At 36.2% G+C, this 19,942-nt stretch overlaps 1 protein-coding gene across 1 annotated transcript in view; it reads right to left on the reverse strand.

Moving 5' to 3' along the window:
* The window catches only part of LOC128045466 (sterol carrier protein 2), a 110,188-nt gene that overhangs the window by 46,776 nt on the left and 43,470 nt on the right, over positions 1-19,942 (reverse strand). Inside the window, exons 8-11 of the mRNA XM_052637961.1 lie at positions 14,770-14,856; positions 11,343-11,493; positions 10,111-10,258; positions 1,439-1,546 (exon numbers count right to left, since the gene is read on the reverse strand). Coding sequence (XP_052493921.1) covers positions 1,439-1,546; positions 10,111-10,258; positions 11,343-11,493; positions 14,770-14,856 — 494 coding nt within the window. The remainder of the gene's footprint in view (positions 1-1,438; positions 1,547-10,110; positions 10,259-11,342; positions 11,494-14,769; positions 14,857-19,942) is intronic.

Here is a 19,942-nt window from a genome sequence, read left to right on the forward strand (position 1 = left end):
TAAAAAGTGCCACAAAGCTTGTTGTTCTTACAGAGATAGAGCTGTTGACTTCTTTTTAATAAATGTTGCTCCAGATTATTGTAAGCCCTGGTTAATTAATCAACTGAAAAAGTTGATCTTGACAATTCTTGCAAATGTTCTTGGTAATTTTGTAACAGAGAGCATTTTCAGGTGTTGTTATTCTGCCACTCTTAGTAACATCACTCTCATTCACCTTGTTTTTAGCTTACTTTTAAAGATATTTTAAACATATTAAACTACTTATAGCAATAATAATAGTAATAGTATAGTGTGGGGTTTATAATACATTCAGAAGTAAATGTATGACAATAGTAGCACAGAGTATCAGGGTATATGGAAATATGCTATTAGAAAAATTCCTATAAGTGATATTTTATGGCATTATTTGAAGGTAGACCATGGTAAATTAAAGATGCATGTTGTAAATCCTAGAGCAAACACCAAAAAAATGAGAAAAGGAAACAATTCAATAGAAGAGAGAAAATAAAATACTAAAAAATATTCAGTTAATAACAAGATAGTATCAAAGAGAGAAAAGAAGCAAAAACAGAAAGAATAGAAAACGAAGAGTAAGTGGCACATTATACTACGACTGTATGTGCCTGTCTACCTATTTCTCTCTTACACTCCATCTATGCATACTCATTTTTGCTACTAGTTTATAAGATTACCTAATTTGAGTGATAAATAGAAATAAACCAAAATCAATTGCTGAAATAAATATACTACAAATTCCAATTCTTCTCTATTTTGGAATTTCTGATAATTTATACAATTTTACTTAACACATAAGACAATATAAAAAAATACTAAACCTACCTGTCTTCATAAAATAAATCTCAGAATTTTAGTGCTACGCTATTTTGGAAACCACTTTGTACAATTTCTTCATTTCACAATTAAGGAAACTAAGAGTCAGCGTGACTGACTAATCATTAATAATTGAAAATTATTCAAAAAAGTCACATGGCCAGGTAGCAGTAGATCCACAGTAAAATTCTCATAACTTTTAGACCAGTTCTCTTGAGAGAAAAAAATTTCTATACAACACCCACCACATATGCAACTATACGTAAATAATGTGCTATTTCACATGATCCTATCTAGCAGATCTGGCAGCATCCCTATTTGGAAACATCTTGTTAATTAAGTTGTACACCTATTTTACAATAATCGAATTTTAAAAATGCTTTTTGTTGAACTCAGAGTTTCAACTAATTCAAATTCTCAACAATTAATCAAGATTTTTGAACTATACTATACTTAACAAAAATTGAAAATATCGTAGTTAAATAGTCATTTAAAACACTGCATACCAAACTCAGAGAATAAGATCATTCACTTAAATCAATGACCAAATCATTCACACTTATGCCAAAAATGATTTAAAAATTATGAAATCTATGTGTATCATTACCTGTAGCTCCAAGTGGGTGCCCCTTTGAAATTAATCCACCACTAGGATTTACGACCCACTTTCCTCCATAAGTATTATCTCCTCTTTCAACCAGTTTTCCACCTTGACCTACAGAAGGAAAAATAATATTCATAAATGTAAAAAATAACATTGGGATAAATGATATTCTTTTTTGTTTTTTTAACTTATGGATAGCCATGAATTTCTTGGATCAAACAGTTCTTGATGGCTCAAACTAACATCAAATTGACATAAGCACTTCTAAAAGTGAGGTAATAAATACTGGGTAATAAAGGCTTATATTTTCAGAACATTTCTTGCATGAAACAAAGCTCCTATTAGTTCCTAAGAGCTCTCTGCTTCCAAAATTGCTCTTAATATAACAGAGATTCAGAGAACCATAAGAAAAACACTGAAATAGATACAATAAAATAATACTAGGTTTAAAAATTCATAATTTTGCCAAAATGTATTCATTTCCATTTTCAACTGTACATTACATGCTATATAAATATTCTTAGTAAACATCAGTGTGAAGAGGGGAGAGAGAGAGAAAAAAGAGCACTTTCATGAAATAAAATGGCTGAAAACACTGTTAAGCATAATGTAAGCTTAAAGAAAAAAAAATTATATCACATGCTTGGCAGCCTCAACATTCTTATCAATTCTGTGGTCATTCATCCAGGTGGTTAAGGAGTAAACAATAATGTATGCATCCTATAAAATATTCTTCCAGATGATATTTCTGGTAATGAGAGGTGAAATATGTCCAAATAATGATGATAATGGCCGTGGTGATGCTACCAGAGGCATCTAATAGCTTTTGATGGTAGTTCAGACCGTAAAGAATCTGCCCAGAGCAGGAAACCCGGGTTTGATCCCTGGGTTGGGCAGATCCCCTGGAGAAGGAAACAGCAACCCACTCCAGTATTCTTGCCTGGAGAATTCCATGGAGAGAGGAGCCTAGTAGGCCAGAGTCCATGGGGTCACAAAGAGTCGGACATGACTAAGTAACTAACATACACACAATCATTTATTTATATATTTATTTTTGGTTGTGCTGGGTCTTTGTTGCTGCACAGCTTTTTCTCTGGTTGCTGCATAAGAAGGCTGGCATGGCTATGTTAGTCAGATAAAAGAGACTTCTTGACAAAGAATATAACCAGAGGTAAAGTAGAATACTTGATAATGGAAAAAAACAAACAAACAACTCATCAGGAAGACGTAAAAACCATAAATAACAGAGCCTCAAAATAAAAAAAGCAAAAATTGATAAAATTTAAAAAAGAGATAGCTCCACAATTGTAATACAACTATAGTATGTGATTCTAACACCCCTCTCTCAGCAAGTGATACAGCATGTCTAATAAATTAGTGGAGACGTAGAAGATCTGAAAAGTTCTATCAATCATCTTGATTTAACTGACATATATAGAACACTACATCTAACAATCTCGAAATCACCATTATTTTTCAAGTACATGTAAGTTCACCAATATATACCATGTGCTGAGCCATAAAATAAATTTCAATTAGTTTAAAAGGATCAAAAACAAATAAAACATAATCTCTGACTACGACAAAATTACAATAGAAAGCAATAAGATACCTATGAAAATTCAAAATCCTTAGATACTAAACAACTCATCTCTAAATAGTTTAACAGGTCAAAGACAAAATTAGACATTAAACAGACATTTTAAATATTTTGAACTAAATGACAATGGATATTAAAAACCTGTGGACTTTTTGTAGAAACAACAAATGCTGGAGAGGGTCTGGAGAAAAGGGAACCCTCATACACTGTTGGTGGGAATGCAAACTAGTGTAGCCACTATAGAGAACAGTGTGGAGATTCCCTAAAAAGCTGGAAATAGTACTGCCATACAACCCAGCAATCCCATTGCTGGGCATACACACCGAGGAAACCAGAATTGAAAGAGACACGTGTACCTCAACGTTCCTTGCATCACCGTTTACAATAGCTAGGACATGGAAGCAACCTAGATGTCCATCAGCAGATGAATGGATAAGAAAGCTGTGGTACATATACAAGATGGACTATTAGTCAGCTATTAAAAAGAATCAGTTCTAATGAGGTGGATGAAACTGGAGCCTATTATACAAAGTGAAGTAAGTCAGAAAGAAAAACACCAATACAATATATTAACGCACATATGTGCAAGTTAGAAAGATGGTAATGATGACCCTATATGCGAGACAGCAAAAGAGACACAGATGTAAAGAACAGACTTTTGGATTCTGTGGGAGAAGGCGAGGGTGGGATGATTTGAGAGAAAAGTATTGAAACATGTATATTACTATATGTGAAATGGATTGCCAGTTCAGGCTCAATGCATGAGACAGGGCACTCAGGGCTGGGGCGTTGGGACGACCATGAGGGATGGGATGTGGAGGGAGGTGGAAGAGGTTCAGGATGGAGGACACATGTACACTTATGATTGATCCATGTCAATGTATGGCAAAAACCACTACAATATTGTAATTAGCCTCCAATTAAAATAAAATTTTTTTTAAATATCTGTGGAATGCAGCTAACATAATGCTCAGAGAAAAACATACAGTTTTACATACTACATTAGAAATGGAGAAAGATCTAAAATAAATTATCTGTCATAAGAAACTTAAAAAAGTCAAAGTAAACCCAAAGTAAATTAAAGGAGAGAAATAATGAAAAGCAGAGATCAGTGAAATAGAGGAGAAAAAAAGACAACAACAAAGTCAAAAGCCAAATCTTTCTAAAGCTCAACAAAAGTGGCAAACCTCTAGGTAGGCAGATGAAGGAAAAAAAGGAGAAAGAACAAAAACCATCAACATCAGGAATAAAAAAAAGTAAGCATGGATTCTATAGAAATTAAAAGGACAAAAACAGAACACTCTGAACAACTTCAGCTGACAAATCTGACTACTTAAATGAAAACAGCTTTTTTGAAAAAATGTATCTTGCCAAAATTAATAGACACAGGAAGAAACAAAAAATATAAATATGCCTGTCTCTATTAATAAATATTAATTTGTTGAAAACATACTGCCAAAGAAAACTTTAAACAACTTGATTATACCAGTAAATTCTACAAAATAGTCAAAGAAGAACTAACATTAATCTTATACTAACAATTTTAGAAAATACAGAATGAGCAATCACTGCTCAATTTATTTTCAGAGATCAGCATAAAACAACTTAGAAAAGAAGAAAACTATAGATAAATATACTTCATGAATATATAAGCAAATATTATTCACAAAATGCTCAACTGAATCTAACAATATATTAAAAGGTTAAATAATATGACCAAGTAAGATTAATCCCAGAAACACAAGGTTAACTTAACATTTGAAATCACTGTAATTCACATCAACAAAATAAAGGAAAAAAACCATATGATCATTTTAATAGATGTAGAAGAATTTTTTAAATCCAACACCCCTACATGATTAAAAAAAAAAAAAACTCAGCAAACTAAGAACAGTAGGTAACTTTCTCAACATGATAAATGACATCAACAACAGCCAAAAACAAAAACAAAACAACAACAACAAAAAAAACTGTGGCTAACATACATAATGGTGAAAGATTAAATTGTATCCCCTGAGATCAGGACCAAGGTAATGCTGCCCACTTTCACTACTTTTATTCAATATGATACTAAAGCTCACAGTCATTGCAACAAGGCAAGAAAAAATAAAAATATCAGAAAGGAAGATGTAAACTGTCATTGGCAAATGGCATGATTGTATACATAGAAAACTCACTCATAATCTGGAAAATAACTACTAGAATAAGTGGATTTAGCAAAGTCACAGTTTTCAAGCTTTTTTAAAATCAATTGCATTCCTTCATACTATCAGCAAATATTGGAAAATGAAGGTAAAAATTACACCAAAAATCACTGGAATTTTAATTCCAAGGAATAAACCTAACAAAAGACCTATACTGAAAATAAGAAGCATCCTGTTAGAAGCTAAAGGAGATATACACATATAATGGTTTAGAAGAGTTAACACTGTTAAGATGACAATTCTCTCTAAATGAATCTAGCTCAGGTCAGTTTAGTCACTCAGTCGTGTCTGACTCTTTGTGACCCCATGGACTGCAGCACACCAGGCTTCCCTGTTTATCACCCACTCCCAGAGCTTGCTCAGACTCATGTCCATCAAGTCAGTGATGCCATCTAGCCATCTCATCCTCTGTTGTCCCCTTATCCTCCTGCCTTCAGTCTTCCCCAGCATCAAGGTCTTTTCCAAGGAGTCAGTTCTTTGCATGTAATCAAGGTGTTGGACCTTCAGCATCAGTCCTTTTAATGAATATTCAGGACTGATTTCCTTTAGGATTGACTGGTTTGATCTCCTTGCAGTCCAAGGGACTCTCAAGAGTCTTCTCTAACATCACAGTTCAAAAGCATCATTTCTTTGGCACTCAGCCTTTTTTATTGTCCAGCTGTCACATCCATATATGACTACTGGAAAAACCATGACTAGACAGACTTTTGTTGGCAAAGTAATATCTCTGCTTTTTAATATGCTGTCTAGGTTGGTCATAGCTTTTCTTCAAAGGAGCAAGCATCTTTTAAATTCATGGCTGCAGTCACCATGTGCAGTGATTTTGGAGCCCAAGAAAATCCACTGTTTCCATTGTTTCCCATCTATTTGCCATGAAGTGATGGGACCAGATGCAAGACTCAATAAAATCACAATGAAAATTCCAGCAAGATTTTTACTTTATAGAAATTGACAAATTAATTCTGAGATGTACATGGTGATGCAAAGGATCTAATATAAGCAAAATAATTTCTAAAAAGAACAAAGGTAGAGAATTTATTCTATCTAATAGAGTAAAGTAGAATAAACACAGTAGCCAAAAAGAATTTTATATTGGTGAAAGATAGACATGGAGATCAATGGAACAGAAGATAGAATCCAAAAATGGATCCTCATGCATATGGCAATTTTTGACAAAGGTGATAAAGCAATTAAATGGAGAGAAAGTCATTCCAATAAATGGTGCTGAATATGAGTATAGGAATAAAAAGAACAGTATCAACCTTTCAGTTCAGTTCAGTTCAGTCGCTCAGTCGTGTCCAACTCTTTGCAACCCCATGAATCGCAGTACGCCAGGCCTCCCTGTCCATCACCAACTCCCGGAGTTCACTCAGACTCATGTCCATCAAGTCAGTGATGCAGTCCAGCCATCTCATCCTCTGTCGTCCCCTTCTCCTCCTGCCCCCAATCCCTCCCAGCATCAGAGTCTTTTCCAATGAGTCAACTCTTCGCATGAGGTGGCCAAAGTACTGGAGTTTCAGCTTTAGCGTCATTCCTTCCAACCTTTATCTTATACCAAACATAAGAATTGACTCAAAATAGATCATATACTTCAAAGTAAAATTGAAAACTATAGAAACCCTAGAATAAAAACAGAAGACAATCTTTACAATCGTGGGGTAGACAAGTTTCTTAGAATATAAAAAGCCTGAACCTTTAAAAAATTGATTAAAGTGAATTTAGCAAAGTCACAGGATACAAAATCAATACACAGAAATTACTTGCATTCCCATATACTAACAATGAAAAATAAGAAATAGAAATTAAGGAATCAATCCCATTCACCATTGCAACAAAAGAATAAAATATCTAGGAATAAACCTACCTAAGGAGACAAAAGAACTGTACACAGAAAATTATTAGACACTGATGAAAGAAATCAAAGACGACATAAACAGATGGAGAGATTTCCACGTTCCTGGGTATGAAGAATCAATCTTGGGAAAATGACTATACTGCGCAATCTATAGATTCAATGTGATCCCTATCAAATTACCAATGGCATTTTTCACAGAACTAGAACAAAAAATTTCACAATTCATATGGAAACACAAAAGATCCCAAATAGCCAGAGCAATCTTGAGAAAGAAGAATGGAGCTGGAGGAATCAACCTTCCTGACTTCAGATTATACTACAAAGCTACAGTCATCAAGACAGTTTGGTACTGGCACAAGAACAGAAATATAGACCAAGGGGACAAGATAGAAATCCCAGAAATAAACCCATGCACCTATAAGTACCTTATTTTTTACAAAGGAGGCAAGAATATACAATGGGGCAAAGACAGCCTTTCAATAACTGGTGCTGGGAAAACTGGATAGCTACATGAAAAAGAATGATATTAGAACACTTCTAACACTATACACAAAGATAAACTCAAAATGGATTAAAGACCTGAATGTAAGACCAGAAACTATAAAGCTCTTAGAGGAAAACATAGGCAGAACACTTGATATAAATCAAAGCAAGATCCTCTATGACCCGCCTCCTAGAGTAATGGAAATAAAAACAAAAGTACACAAGTGAGACTTAATTAAACTTAAAAGCTTTTGGACAACAAAGGAAACTATAAACAAGATAAGAAGACAACTCTCAGAATGGGAGAAAATAATAGTAAATGAAACAACTGACAAAGGATTAATTTTTAAAGTATATAAGCAGCTCATACAACTCAATACCAGGAAAACAAACAACCTAATTGAAAAGTGGGGAAAGACCTAAACAGACATTTCTCCAAAGAAGACATACAGATGTCTAACAAACACATGAAAAGATGCTCAACATCACTCATTATTTGAGAAATGCAAATCGAAACTACAATGGGATATCACCTCACACGAGATCGAATGCTGCTAAGTCGCTTCAGACGTGTCTGACTCTGTGCGACCCCAGAGACAGCAGCCCACCAGGCTCCCCCATCCCTGGGATTCTCCAGGAAAGAGTACTGGAGTGGGTTGCCATTTCCTTCTCCAATGCATGAAAGTGAAAGTGAAGTCACTCAGTCGTGTACAACCCTCAATGACCCCATGGACTGCAGGCCTCCAGGCTCCTCCGTCCATGGGATTTTCTAGGCAGGAGTACTGGAGTGGGGTGCCATTGCCTTCTCCAACCAGATAGAATAGCCATCATCAAAAAGTCTACAAACAATAAATGCTGAAGAGAGTGTGGAGAAAAGGGAACCCTCTTACATTGTTGGTGGGAATATAAACTGATACAGTCATTTTGGAAGATGGTATGGAGATTCCTTAAAAAACTAGGAATAAAACCACCATATGACCCAGCAATCCCACTCCTAGGCATATACCCAGAAGAAATCAAAATTGAAAAAGACACAGGTACCCAATGTTCACTGCAGTACTATTTATTATAACTAGAACACAGAAGCAACCTAGATGTCCATCAACAGATGAGTGGATAAAGAAGTTGTGGTACATATACACAATGGAATATTACTCAGCTGTAAAAAGGAAGGCATTTGAGTCAGCTCTAATTGGTGGATGAACCTAGAGCCTATTATACAGAGTGAAGTAATTCAGAAAGAGAAAGATAAATGTTGTATAATAACGCATATATGTGGAATCTAGAAAGATGGTACCACTGAATTTATCTGTAAGGCAGCAATGGAGAAAGAGACATAGAGAACAGATTTATCAACACAGGGAGAGGGGAGGAGAGGGTGAGATGCATGGAGAGAGTAACATGGAAACTTACCTTACCACATGTAAAATAGATAGCCCATGAGAATTTGCTATATGTCTCAGGGAACTCAAATAGGGGCTCTGTATCAACCCAGAGGGGTGGGATGAGGAGGGAGATGGGAGGGAGGTTCAAGAGGGAAGAGATATATGTACACCTATGGCTGATTCATGTTGATGTTTGACAGAAAACAATAAAATTATATAAAGCAATTATCCTTCAATTAAAAAACAAATAAATCTTTAAAAATTGATTAAAATATATGTAACTGATAATCAAAACTTTTAAAATTTGTCCTGCAAGAGACATCATTAATAAAACAAAAAGGCACCCAGTGCAGTAATAAAGACCTAGAACAGCCAAAAATAAAAAATAAAACAATAGACAAGCCACAGACTGGGAGAAAAAGCTCACAGCCCACATATACCAGACATATTACTTGTATCCAGAATATACATTTATATAAATTTTACAACATAATAAAGAAGAAAACTAACCCAATAATCAAAGGGCAAAAGATCTGCACAAACACTTCACAAAAGATACATGAAATATCAACAAACACAAGAAAAGGTGCTCAACATCATTAGTAATCAGGAATAAGCAAATTAAAATGAAAATTAAAACATCAGTATATAGTCTCTTGAATGGTTCAGATTTTAAAAACTGACCACATCAAGTGTTGATAAGAAGATGAAGCAAGTAAAATCTCACATACTGCTCGTAGAAAACAGTACAACCACTTTAGCAACGAAAAGAAAAAAAATCTCCAGATCCCACCAACTAGCCTTCTCATTTTCCCTTCTGCAGCTCTTTGTTTAAACACATCTGAAATACCTATAACTAAACTACATAAGTGATTTTTCTATCTTTTTTTTTTTACTTAACAGTGTATTACAAGTACCCTTGATTTACATAAATTAAATCATTTATGTATTCTGTCATCTCGTTTGGTACTGTCCAAAACTACAATTCTAAAAGTCCAGCATTAAGAGAGCTTACATTCACTTAGCACAGTGTGGCAGAGCCAACATAGAAGGGAAAGCAATTAGTGAATTATTTTGTTTCGATGATGAAAGTAAAATTTTCTCAGTGAAACGTAGTAAGTTAATCTGCATTTCATCAGAGATATTACCTTCTGGACACAGTCCCAGTGCTTCGTAAGTAAGAAGTTCATTGGTAGAAAAGCAATCGTGAAGTTCTATTACATCAATATCACTTGGTCTCAGGCCAGATTTCTCATAGCACCTTCTGGCAGCTTCTTTACTCATATCAAAACCAACCTAAAACCAAAATCATATATAAACACATTAAAGGTATCAAAACTGGGACTTTCATGTAAGGATTATAAAAGATTAATATACATATAACCTTTACAGGTAAGGATTTTCCATAAATGTTGAAATCTCAGTTAATTCTATATTATACAGAAAGTCCAAATAAAATATCCAGGAGAGACAATGGACATACACATTAAATTCTGTACTATAAAGAATAGAATTTTCAATCAGATATACAAAAAGGATTTATAATTCCTCATGCCATATCCAGTGCTATTACAAAACTCTGTCAACCACAATATACAGCTGTGGTAAATTCAAGAGATTTATCAAGAGACTATTATGATTCACTGAAAAATATGGGTGAATTTCTACATGAAAATAAACAAGCCTCTTTTATCAATAGAAGATCACGTAGGATTCAAATCATTTTTCCAATATTCATGCTCTTAACACCCTTTAACATGCAAACTCAACTCTTTTCCAAGCAATAAAATTGTGATATAATGGAAAATGTACTGCAATTGGAAAAACCTAAGTTCTACCTCTACCACACCCTATCTTGGGGAATTTATAGAAACATTTTAAAATTCAAAGCATTATTATAAAGTTACATTTTATAAACTCTAATGTAAACCCTATGCTTACCTACTTACATGTGTGTCCATAATGCATATTTTATATGTATATATCTTCAAATATTCAACCTAGAGTTCTAGGTCAGAATTCTCATTTTTTTTTATTTCCTCCATTTTGTACTCAATCTGCAGTCAGAATTTTTAAAGTGCTAAGGGTCAAAAAGTTCCTCAAAACATCCTTGTTTTTTTTTTTTAATTCTATAACACTGGGGTTCTGGGCATATTTAATCATTCCAAAATTTTAAAAAATAGAACACTAGTTAGTTAAAAGTGCATATGTTCTCACAAGTGATTTTCCCTTAGATTCTTAAATGATGGGTTACAATACTAAATTTTCTAGACCAATTTTTTTCAAGTAAATAAACTTTCAGAGCTGATGACATGATGTCACTTTAAACTTTTAAAAAGAAATCCCTCAACTGATTAACAAAACAGAACCTCAGACACACCATTTTAATAATGCTTTTGTCTTCAAATGAGCTTGGCATATCAGTCACCATCTCTTGAGCCAAAATTTCCACAGCTTTGGATTTCAGGTCATGCTTCTGTACAAACGTTTCACTAGCCAAAATTGCTGCGGCCGCACCATCTGAAGTGGGACTAAGAGGAGGTAAAATAGTTACTGATATCCTGTTCACTTCAATCCTAGGATTTCAGACTAGGAGTTCTTACAGTGTGGAAAGACAGGCAGGGAGAGGATGCTTGCTGGTCACTGGACTGGCCTAGTAATATCTGTAGTTAAAAATTACACATGCTTCCCATCTGAAGATTGAACCTCTGGAGAATTTAAAGGCTTCCGATCACTGCTTAGACTCTATGGGTCTCTCCCCAAAAGTTCTTATTGCAAAGAATTTCAGGTTTGCCTTTGCAAACAAACAAGGTATTTTCTGGTGACTTCTGAGGAGTCCACAAGGTTATTTCTAAGCTAATACAATAAAGATTTTACTCTAGGCCTAATTAGCTCCAACTCTGTTCTCTCTCAAATAATCGGTCCTGAAATCCTTTTGAAAAATGGGAAACGAAAGAATAGGAGATACCAGAAAATCCATGGTTTGGTTAAGACTTTTGCAATCTGCTTAAGGTGAGATAAGAAAGCCTTCCTCAGTGATAGGTGCAAAGAAATAGAGGAAAATAATAGAATGGGAAAGACTAGAGATCTCTTCAAGAAAATTAGAGATACGAAGGGAACATTTCTTGCAAAGAAGGGCACAATAAAGGACAGAAATGGTATGGACCTAACAAAACAGAAGATATTAAGAAGAGGTGGCAAGAATACACAGAAGAACTATACAAGAAAGATCTTCACGACCCAGATAATCACAATGGTATGATCACTCACCTAGAGCCAGACAACCTGGAATGTAAAGTCAAGTGGGCCTTAGGAAGCATTACTACGAACAAAGCTAGTGGAGGTGATGGAATTCCAATTGAGCTATTTTAATCCTACAAGATGATGCTGTGAAAGTGCTGCATTCACTATGCCAGCAAATTTGGAAAACTCATCAGTGGCCACAGGACTGGAAAAGGACAGTTTTCATTCCAATCCCAAAGAAAGGCAATACCAAAGAATGCCCAAACTACCACACAATTGCACACATCTTACACACCAGCAAAGTAATGCTCAAAATTCCCCAAGCCAGGCTTCAACAGTACATGAACCATGAAATTCCAGATGTTCAAGCTGGATTTAGAAAAGGCAGAGGAACCAGAGATCAAATTGCCAACCTCCACTGGATCATCAATAAAGCAAGAGTTCCAGAAAAACATCTACTTCTGCTTTATTGACTATGCCAAGCCATTTACAGTGTGGATCACAAAAGACTGTGAAAAATTCTTCAAGAAAGAGGAATACCAGACCACCTGACCCACCTCCTGAGAAATCTGTAAGCAGGTCAAGAAGCAACAGTTAAAACTGGATATGGAACAACAGACTGGCACCAAATTGGGAAAGGAGTATGTCAAGGCTGTATATTGTCATCCTGCTTATTTAATTTATATGCAGAGTACATCATGAGAAACGCTGGGCTGGAAGAATCACAAGCTGGAATCAAGATTGCCAGGAGAAATATCAATAACCTCAGATACGCAGATGATACCACCCTTATGGCAGAAAGCAAAGAGGAACTAAAGAGCCTCTTGCTGAAAGTGAAAGAGGAGAGTGAAAAAGCTACCTTGAAACTCAATATTCAAAAAATGAGGATCACGGCATCCAGTCCCATCACTTCATGGCAAATAGATGGGGAAACAATGGGAACAGTGACAGACTTTTTCTTAGGCTCCAAAATCACTGCAGATGGTGACTGCAGCCATGAAATTAAAAGGTACTTGCTTCTTGGAAGAAAAGCTATCACCAACCTAGACAGAATATTTTTTAAAAAAAAAGCATATTGGCAACAAAGAACCATCTAGTCAAAGCTATGGTTTTTCCAGTAGTCATGTGCAGATATGAGAATTGGACTATAAAGGAAACTGAATGCTGAAGAATTGATGCTTTCGAACTGTGGTGTTGGAGAAGACTCTTGAGAGTCCCTTGGACTGAAATGAGATAAAACCAGTCAATCGTAAAGGATATCAGTCCTGAATATTCATTGGAAGGAATGATGCTGAAGCTGAAACTCCAACACTTTGGCCACCTGATGTGAAGAACTGACTCATTGGAAAAGACCGTGATGCTGGGAAAGATTGAAGGTGGGAGGAGAAGGGGATGACAGAGGATGAGATAATTGGATGGCATCACCAACTTGATGGAAATGAGTTTTAGTAAGCTCTGGAAGTTGGTGATGGACAGGGAAGCCTGGTGTGCTGCTGTCTACGGGGTTGCAAAGAGCAGGACATGACTGAGCGACTGAACTGAACTGATCTCAAAATAGGCCTTCTCCTTACAGCAGGCTGTGAAAGAAGGTAGCAAATACAAGAAGCTTTCTCTGAGTTGAAAGTGAAAGTAAAAGTCACTCAGTCGTGTCCAACTCTTTGTGACCCCAAGGACTGTACAGTCCATGGAATTCTCCAGGCCAGAATATTAGAGTGGGTAGCCTTTCCCTTCTTCAGGGGATCTTCCCAACCCAGGGATCGAACCCAGGTCTCCCACATTGCAGGCTGATTCTTTACCAGCTGAGCCACAAGGGAAGCCCAAGAATACTGGAGTGGGTAGCCTACCCCTTCTCCAGCAGAAATTCCCAACCCAGGAATCAAACCCGGGTCTTCTGCATTGCACGTGGATTCTTTACCAACTGAGCTATCAGGGAAGCCCTCCCTGAGTTGAGCTGTACTTTAAAAATAGGCAGATCCTTATACTGCAACAGTCAAAACAAACACCACTTGTTCACTTGCATCCCAGCCAGGATCTCCCAGACACATCCAGGTGATTATTAAACACAGGTAGGAGTTATGCAATACTAACTCAGTTTTCTAGGAGACAGATAATGTCAAGCAATTTTCAAGATGGGGCTGCTATCATTATTAGAGTTATGATTTTTTTCTTGTTTTACCTTTATTTTTAGTTACTATAACTGAGTAAAATTTCCTACAGTAGAAATATACAACAGAGGAAATGAAATGATCAAGGGAAAAATCTTTGGTTCCCACAGGCATTCCAAGTCACATTTAAATGAATAAACACTATTAGAACAGAGTAGGTGGAAGGCATGAGAGAAGGAAGTAAAATATATAATTTTCAAAGAGAAAAGACAGCCTTTCTCTAAACAAAAACAGAAAGTAAGGGAGCTTACTCCAGTGTAAGGACTATACTTAGGAGTTCTATAAAAGCATATACAGACACAGATATACCCAGATACAGAGCCTAAGGTTTACCCAAGGGGTGGGAGTTGGGGAGAAGGGATACTACTTCTATTAAATATTAAAATGTGTTTTTCTTACCAACATTGTAAGACTGTCAAAAAGTCAAAAATTTTTCGAGATGTCATCACTTCATCTAAGCTGTACTCCTTTTGGAACTGGGAATACCTAAATATATAAAATAAATAGTTATAGAATGCAAGGTAGCAATTTCAATTTTTGTTGAAGATGTTCTGGTTTAGAAGTTAAAGAGAGATTAATATGGAAATATTCTTTTCAAAAATGAAAGACATGCTTTCATCAACCATTTCTAAATAAGTAATTTGAATTAATTTTTAAAATTCCCAACTCTAAAATACCATGTTATATAATAAAAATTGTGTCTAATTTTTGTCCTGGATTTCTGGCATGGAAATTTTGAAACCTTGGAATTTCCTAAGTAACAGGAGTGTGTTTGTCATGCTAATTAGGTGACTTCCATGGGTCCCCTTGTAAGCTGGTGGATAAGGAAGGGATGAGGCAGGGGCCTGGTCACCAGAAAGACCACCCATGCCAACACAGGATTTGGACTTTTGAGCCAATGTGACCCCTAGGCAAAAAAGGGACAGCTAGAGATCAAGTTCAATCAAGTGGCCAATCACTTAATGGAGTATGCCTACATAATGAAACCTCAATGAAAACTCAATGGACATGACTTTGAGCAAACTCCAAGAGACAGGGACGGACAGGGAAGCCTGAACTCCTGGAGTCCATGGGGTCACAAAGAATAAGACATGACAGCGACTGAACAGCAAATGAAAACTCTGGACACTGAAGCTTGGTGAAGCCCTCTAGTTGGTGAGTACCTTCACATACCAGGACAGCGATGTGCTCCGACACCATGGGAAGAGGGCATGGAAGTTCTGCACTAGGAACCTTCCCAGACCTCACCTTATGTGACTCTTCTTTTGGCTGTTCCTCAGTTGTGAAGTGAAATGAAGTGAAAGTTGTTCAGTCATGTCCAACTCTTTGTGACGCCATGGACTAGACAGTCCACGGAATTCTCCAGACAAGAATACTGGAGTGGGTAGCCTTTCCTTCCTCCAACCCAGGGATCGAACCCAGGTCTTCCTCATTGCAGGTGGATTCTTTACCAGCTGAGCCACCAGGGAAGCCCAAGAATACTGGAGTGGGTAGCCTATCCCTTCCTCAGAGGATCTTCCCGACCCAGGAATCAAATCGGCATCTCCTGCATTGAAGGCAGATTCTTTGCCAGCTGAGCTAGCAGGAAAACCCCTTTATGATAATACTCCAATTGTAAGTACATCAAGTACTTTTCTTCCCTTGTGGCTTCCCTTGTGGCTCAGCTGGTAAAGAATCCGCCTACAATGTGAGAGACCTGGGTTCGAGCCCTGGGTTCCCTTGGGATTCCCTTGTGGCTCAGTGGGTAAAGAATCTGCCCGCAATGCAGGAGACCTGGGCTTGATCCCTGGGCTGGGAAGATCCCCTGGAGAAGGGAAAGGCTACCCACTGTACAGTCCATGGAGTCACAAAGAGTCAAACAAGACTGAGAGACTTTCATGTCACAGTACTCTTCTAGGTTCTGTGAGTCATTCTACTGAATTATCAAACATGAGAGGATCATGGGAATCCCTGAATTAATAGTCACTTGGTCAAAAGGGCAGGTGGCCTGGGGGCCCTACTCAGACTGCCATCTAACGTGAAGGCAGTCTTGTGAAGTCTTAATTCATAATGTATGTGTATTAACTCCAGGTGGTTAGTACCAGAATTAAATTGCAATACATCCAGTTGGAGAATTATAAAAACACTAGTTCCTTAAAAGTAAAACTAAATGACTTGCAATTCAGCCATCTTTTGTGGTAATGACATTATACAACTACATTTAATAAAGGCTAACAGAGTTCCTACATAAATACACAGAGTCTTTAATAAAATGTCTACATTTTTCAAAACACATTTCCTTTCTGATCACTGCAAACAAGAAACTCATTTTTACCCTGTCTGGTGCATCTAACAATATAATAAAATGGTTTCAGAAATTGCTCTGGCAAAAACAAATAGACACAGTAGGGGAGTTTCCAAAAGCAAAATCCAACTGTTGTGAAAGTTAACAAGCAATTCCAGTGTTTAGAAATGAAGCCCATGTAACTCAGATCTGCATGCTACTGTCTATACCCTTGCTTCTAAAGTTAACTTTGTCCATTCAACTTTCAAAAAAGGACTTTATTTAACCCAGATCCTGTACTAGACGATGGGGATATGGACACAGTCCCTGTTCTCAAGGAGCTTAGTCTGAACCCACAGCAATAAAAACACCATTCTAGTATGATAAATGCCTGATACAAAGTGCCCTGGGAGCAACAGGATACACCTCAAACCCAGATACCAAAAGGGCTTCCTTTCCAAGGTTGCAAATAGAGGAAGTGGGAGACAGAGAATTCCTGGCAAAAAGGTCAGCACATGGCGCAGGACACATGAACAGTATCAGATCATGAAAGTCCAGTATATAGCATTTCCATTTGATACTGAAAGCAATGAAGAACTTATAAAGGAGATTAAGCTGGGGAGTGACATGACCAGATTTGTATTTTGGTAAGAAGGCTGTGTAATGGAAAAGAGACAGTTAAAAGACATTACCAAAAGCAGGTAAATCAACTAAGAGATTAGGGCAATAACTAAGGCAAGAAATGACAAGGGTTTAAAATAGGAAATTAGAAGTGAAAGATGAAGTGAACCAATGAATTCAAGAGATAGTAAAGAGACAGAATCACTAGGATTCCATTCATCCCTGCTCATCTGCATTTCATATGGGACAGAGAGGAAGAAGGGAAAGCCAAGGATGACTTCTAGTTTTCTACCTTAAATCACTGGATATATGTTGATGTGATTCACCAAGAGGAAGAATGCTGAAGGAAAAACACTTTGGAGGGGAAATGGGAAGTTCTATATGGATATGTTGACTCTGAGGAACCTATGGGACATCTAAGTGAAGACAACTAGGAGAGAATTATAGACACAAGTCTAAAGGCTCAAGTGGCAGAAGCTACCCCTAATCCTATTATTTACTGATCACAGATTCTCACTGCCTTTAGGTGTTCTTATAATTTGTGAGGAAGCACTCGAGAATAGTTCTTAACTCAACCTTCTTAGAAATAAATTACAAGGTATTTCTAATGACTGATTAGCAAACACAGAATCATCTTTCTTCACTAGCCAAGCAAAATCTAGTATAAGAAGTTAGCAACTGAAATAGAAGGCTATTCTTGGGCTGTTTCAATGAGTTCTAAATTATGAAGCTGAAATTCAGAGATAATATTTGCCTATTCAACAGAATTGAGGACTTATAATACATAGCAGAGGACCCATGAGGACATGGAACTTATCCTTCTTGCGCACTGCTATATCACTAGCAGCTTAAGGAGTGTCTTACATATAGCAAGCTACTGAATACATATTAGCTGAGTGAATGAAACTCCTTTAGAAGAATACTGTAATGAGTGGATAAATGAGTGCCTGGTTAGGCAGGGAATTAAGTAAAAGAAAGACTTAGAAGCTTTGCTTCTCTGGGGAAAGTCCAGAGCTGAGCTTTGGAGCCTCAAAGCCAGGAACTATAGTACCATCAATTCCTCGGTATGTTGGTACAGTTCCTTACCTGTTTTGGGAAGTGACAAGGACTTTTAATGGTTCTCCAAATTCTGAGGACAAAGAAGTCAGTTCTAGATCATATTTATGAGCTTAAGACAGTTCATCCTAACTGCTGTTCAGTAATAGCAAAGTTTGTTGAGCATGTACTACGTTCCAATACCATAATGGGTACTAAAGATACAAAAAAGATACAGAGATATAATCTCTGCTCAAGAACCATCATCATCAGAGAAAAAAGATTTATAAATAATTTACAGTGTGATACGCTATAATAGAGGTATACAGATGGTACAATGAAACTTATGAGAAAAAATAATTATGACCAGGAAGTTCTAAGAAAGTATTAGGAGAAGCAATGATACTTGGAATGGGACTTGATGAATAAGTAGATATTCATCAAACAAAAGAAAGACAGAAGGACATTCCAGGGAGAGCTAACACATAACTAAAAACACAGAAACAAGCACTACATAGTACTCTTAGGAAATACCAAGTTATCTAGTGAAGGGTGAGACTGAAAATAATCAGAGAAGAAGGAAATGAGACAATAAAGTAGAACGGGGCCAAATTATAACAGGCTTGTTATCATAAATGAAGGAATTTCCATTTTATTAGATAAGCAAGGGAATTTACCAAAGCTTCCACAATACCCTTTGTTTCACAATATACCCTTAGATTTAGGGCATGGGATTGGATATTATTTGTTAGTTAGGTATGCCTTGAATTCAAACATCAACTTAAAATCAGAAGAATGAGAAGTAGCATGAAGTATTAGACATATGTGTTAATGATCCACTGAGACATAAAATGTTCCTTATCATAGTTTTATGTTTATTAAACATGCTAAAATTTAATAGTTCAGAAACAATTTACTGAGCACCTATTATGTTCCAGACTCTGCACTAAAGATTAAGAACATAAAGATAAGAGATGACTCTTGTTCTCAAAAACTTTATAGTCTAGAAGGAAAAAATATAATCATTGTTTTGCTTCTATTTAAGATGATACTGAACAAGGTGCCTAATTTCAGTAAGCCTCATTTTCATCATCTATAAAATAAAAATAAAAATAACTACCTTATAGGGTCCTTGAGAGGATTAAATGAAAATATACACAAAAGTATGCAGCACAGTAACACAGAGTTGGCATTTAATAAAATTAGCCACTATTCTTTTATTGCCTAGGGTGGCATTGCTTTTGTGGAGATTCCAGTGGTATGGCACTAGTTCAATTCCCAATGAACCTATTTTATTCAGGAACCCTTAAGTACGTTGCCATGAGCCACACATTGCACCAGGCATTAGGGATTCAAAGATTAATTATCAGTAATACATATAATATAATTTTACCTCACACTATTTTTTACTATACAAATCACCATATTATCCTACCAGAGTAAGAGTTAATGAAACTAACATGATTAAAAAATAAATAATGTAATATAAAGTCATTAAAACTACCAACACATGTTTTACAAACATTCTACCTGATCAAAACGAACTAGGAAACATTTTAAAGAATGTTCTAAAATGGGGCCTGGTTATTTCCAATTAAAATTGTTATAATAAATTCCATTTACTAGGGTTGGAACCAATGACAAATTACATCT

This window comes from Budorcas taxicolor, chromosome 3 (genome assembly GCF_023091745.1).
Source record: "Budorcas taxicolor isolate Tak-1 chromosome 3, Takin1.1, whole genome shotgun sequence".
Lineage (NCBI taxonomy): Eukaryota > Metazoa > Chordata > Mammalia > Artiodactyla > Bovidae > Budorcas > Budorcas taxicolor.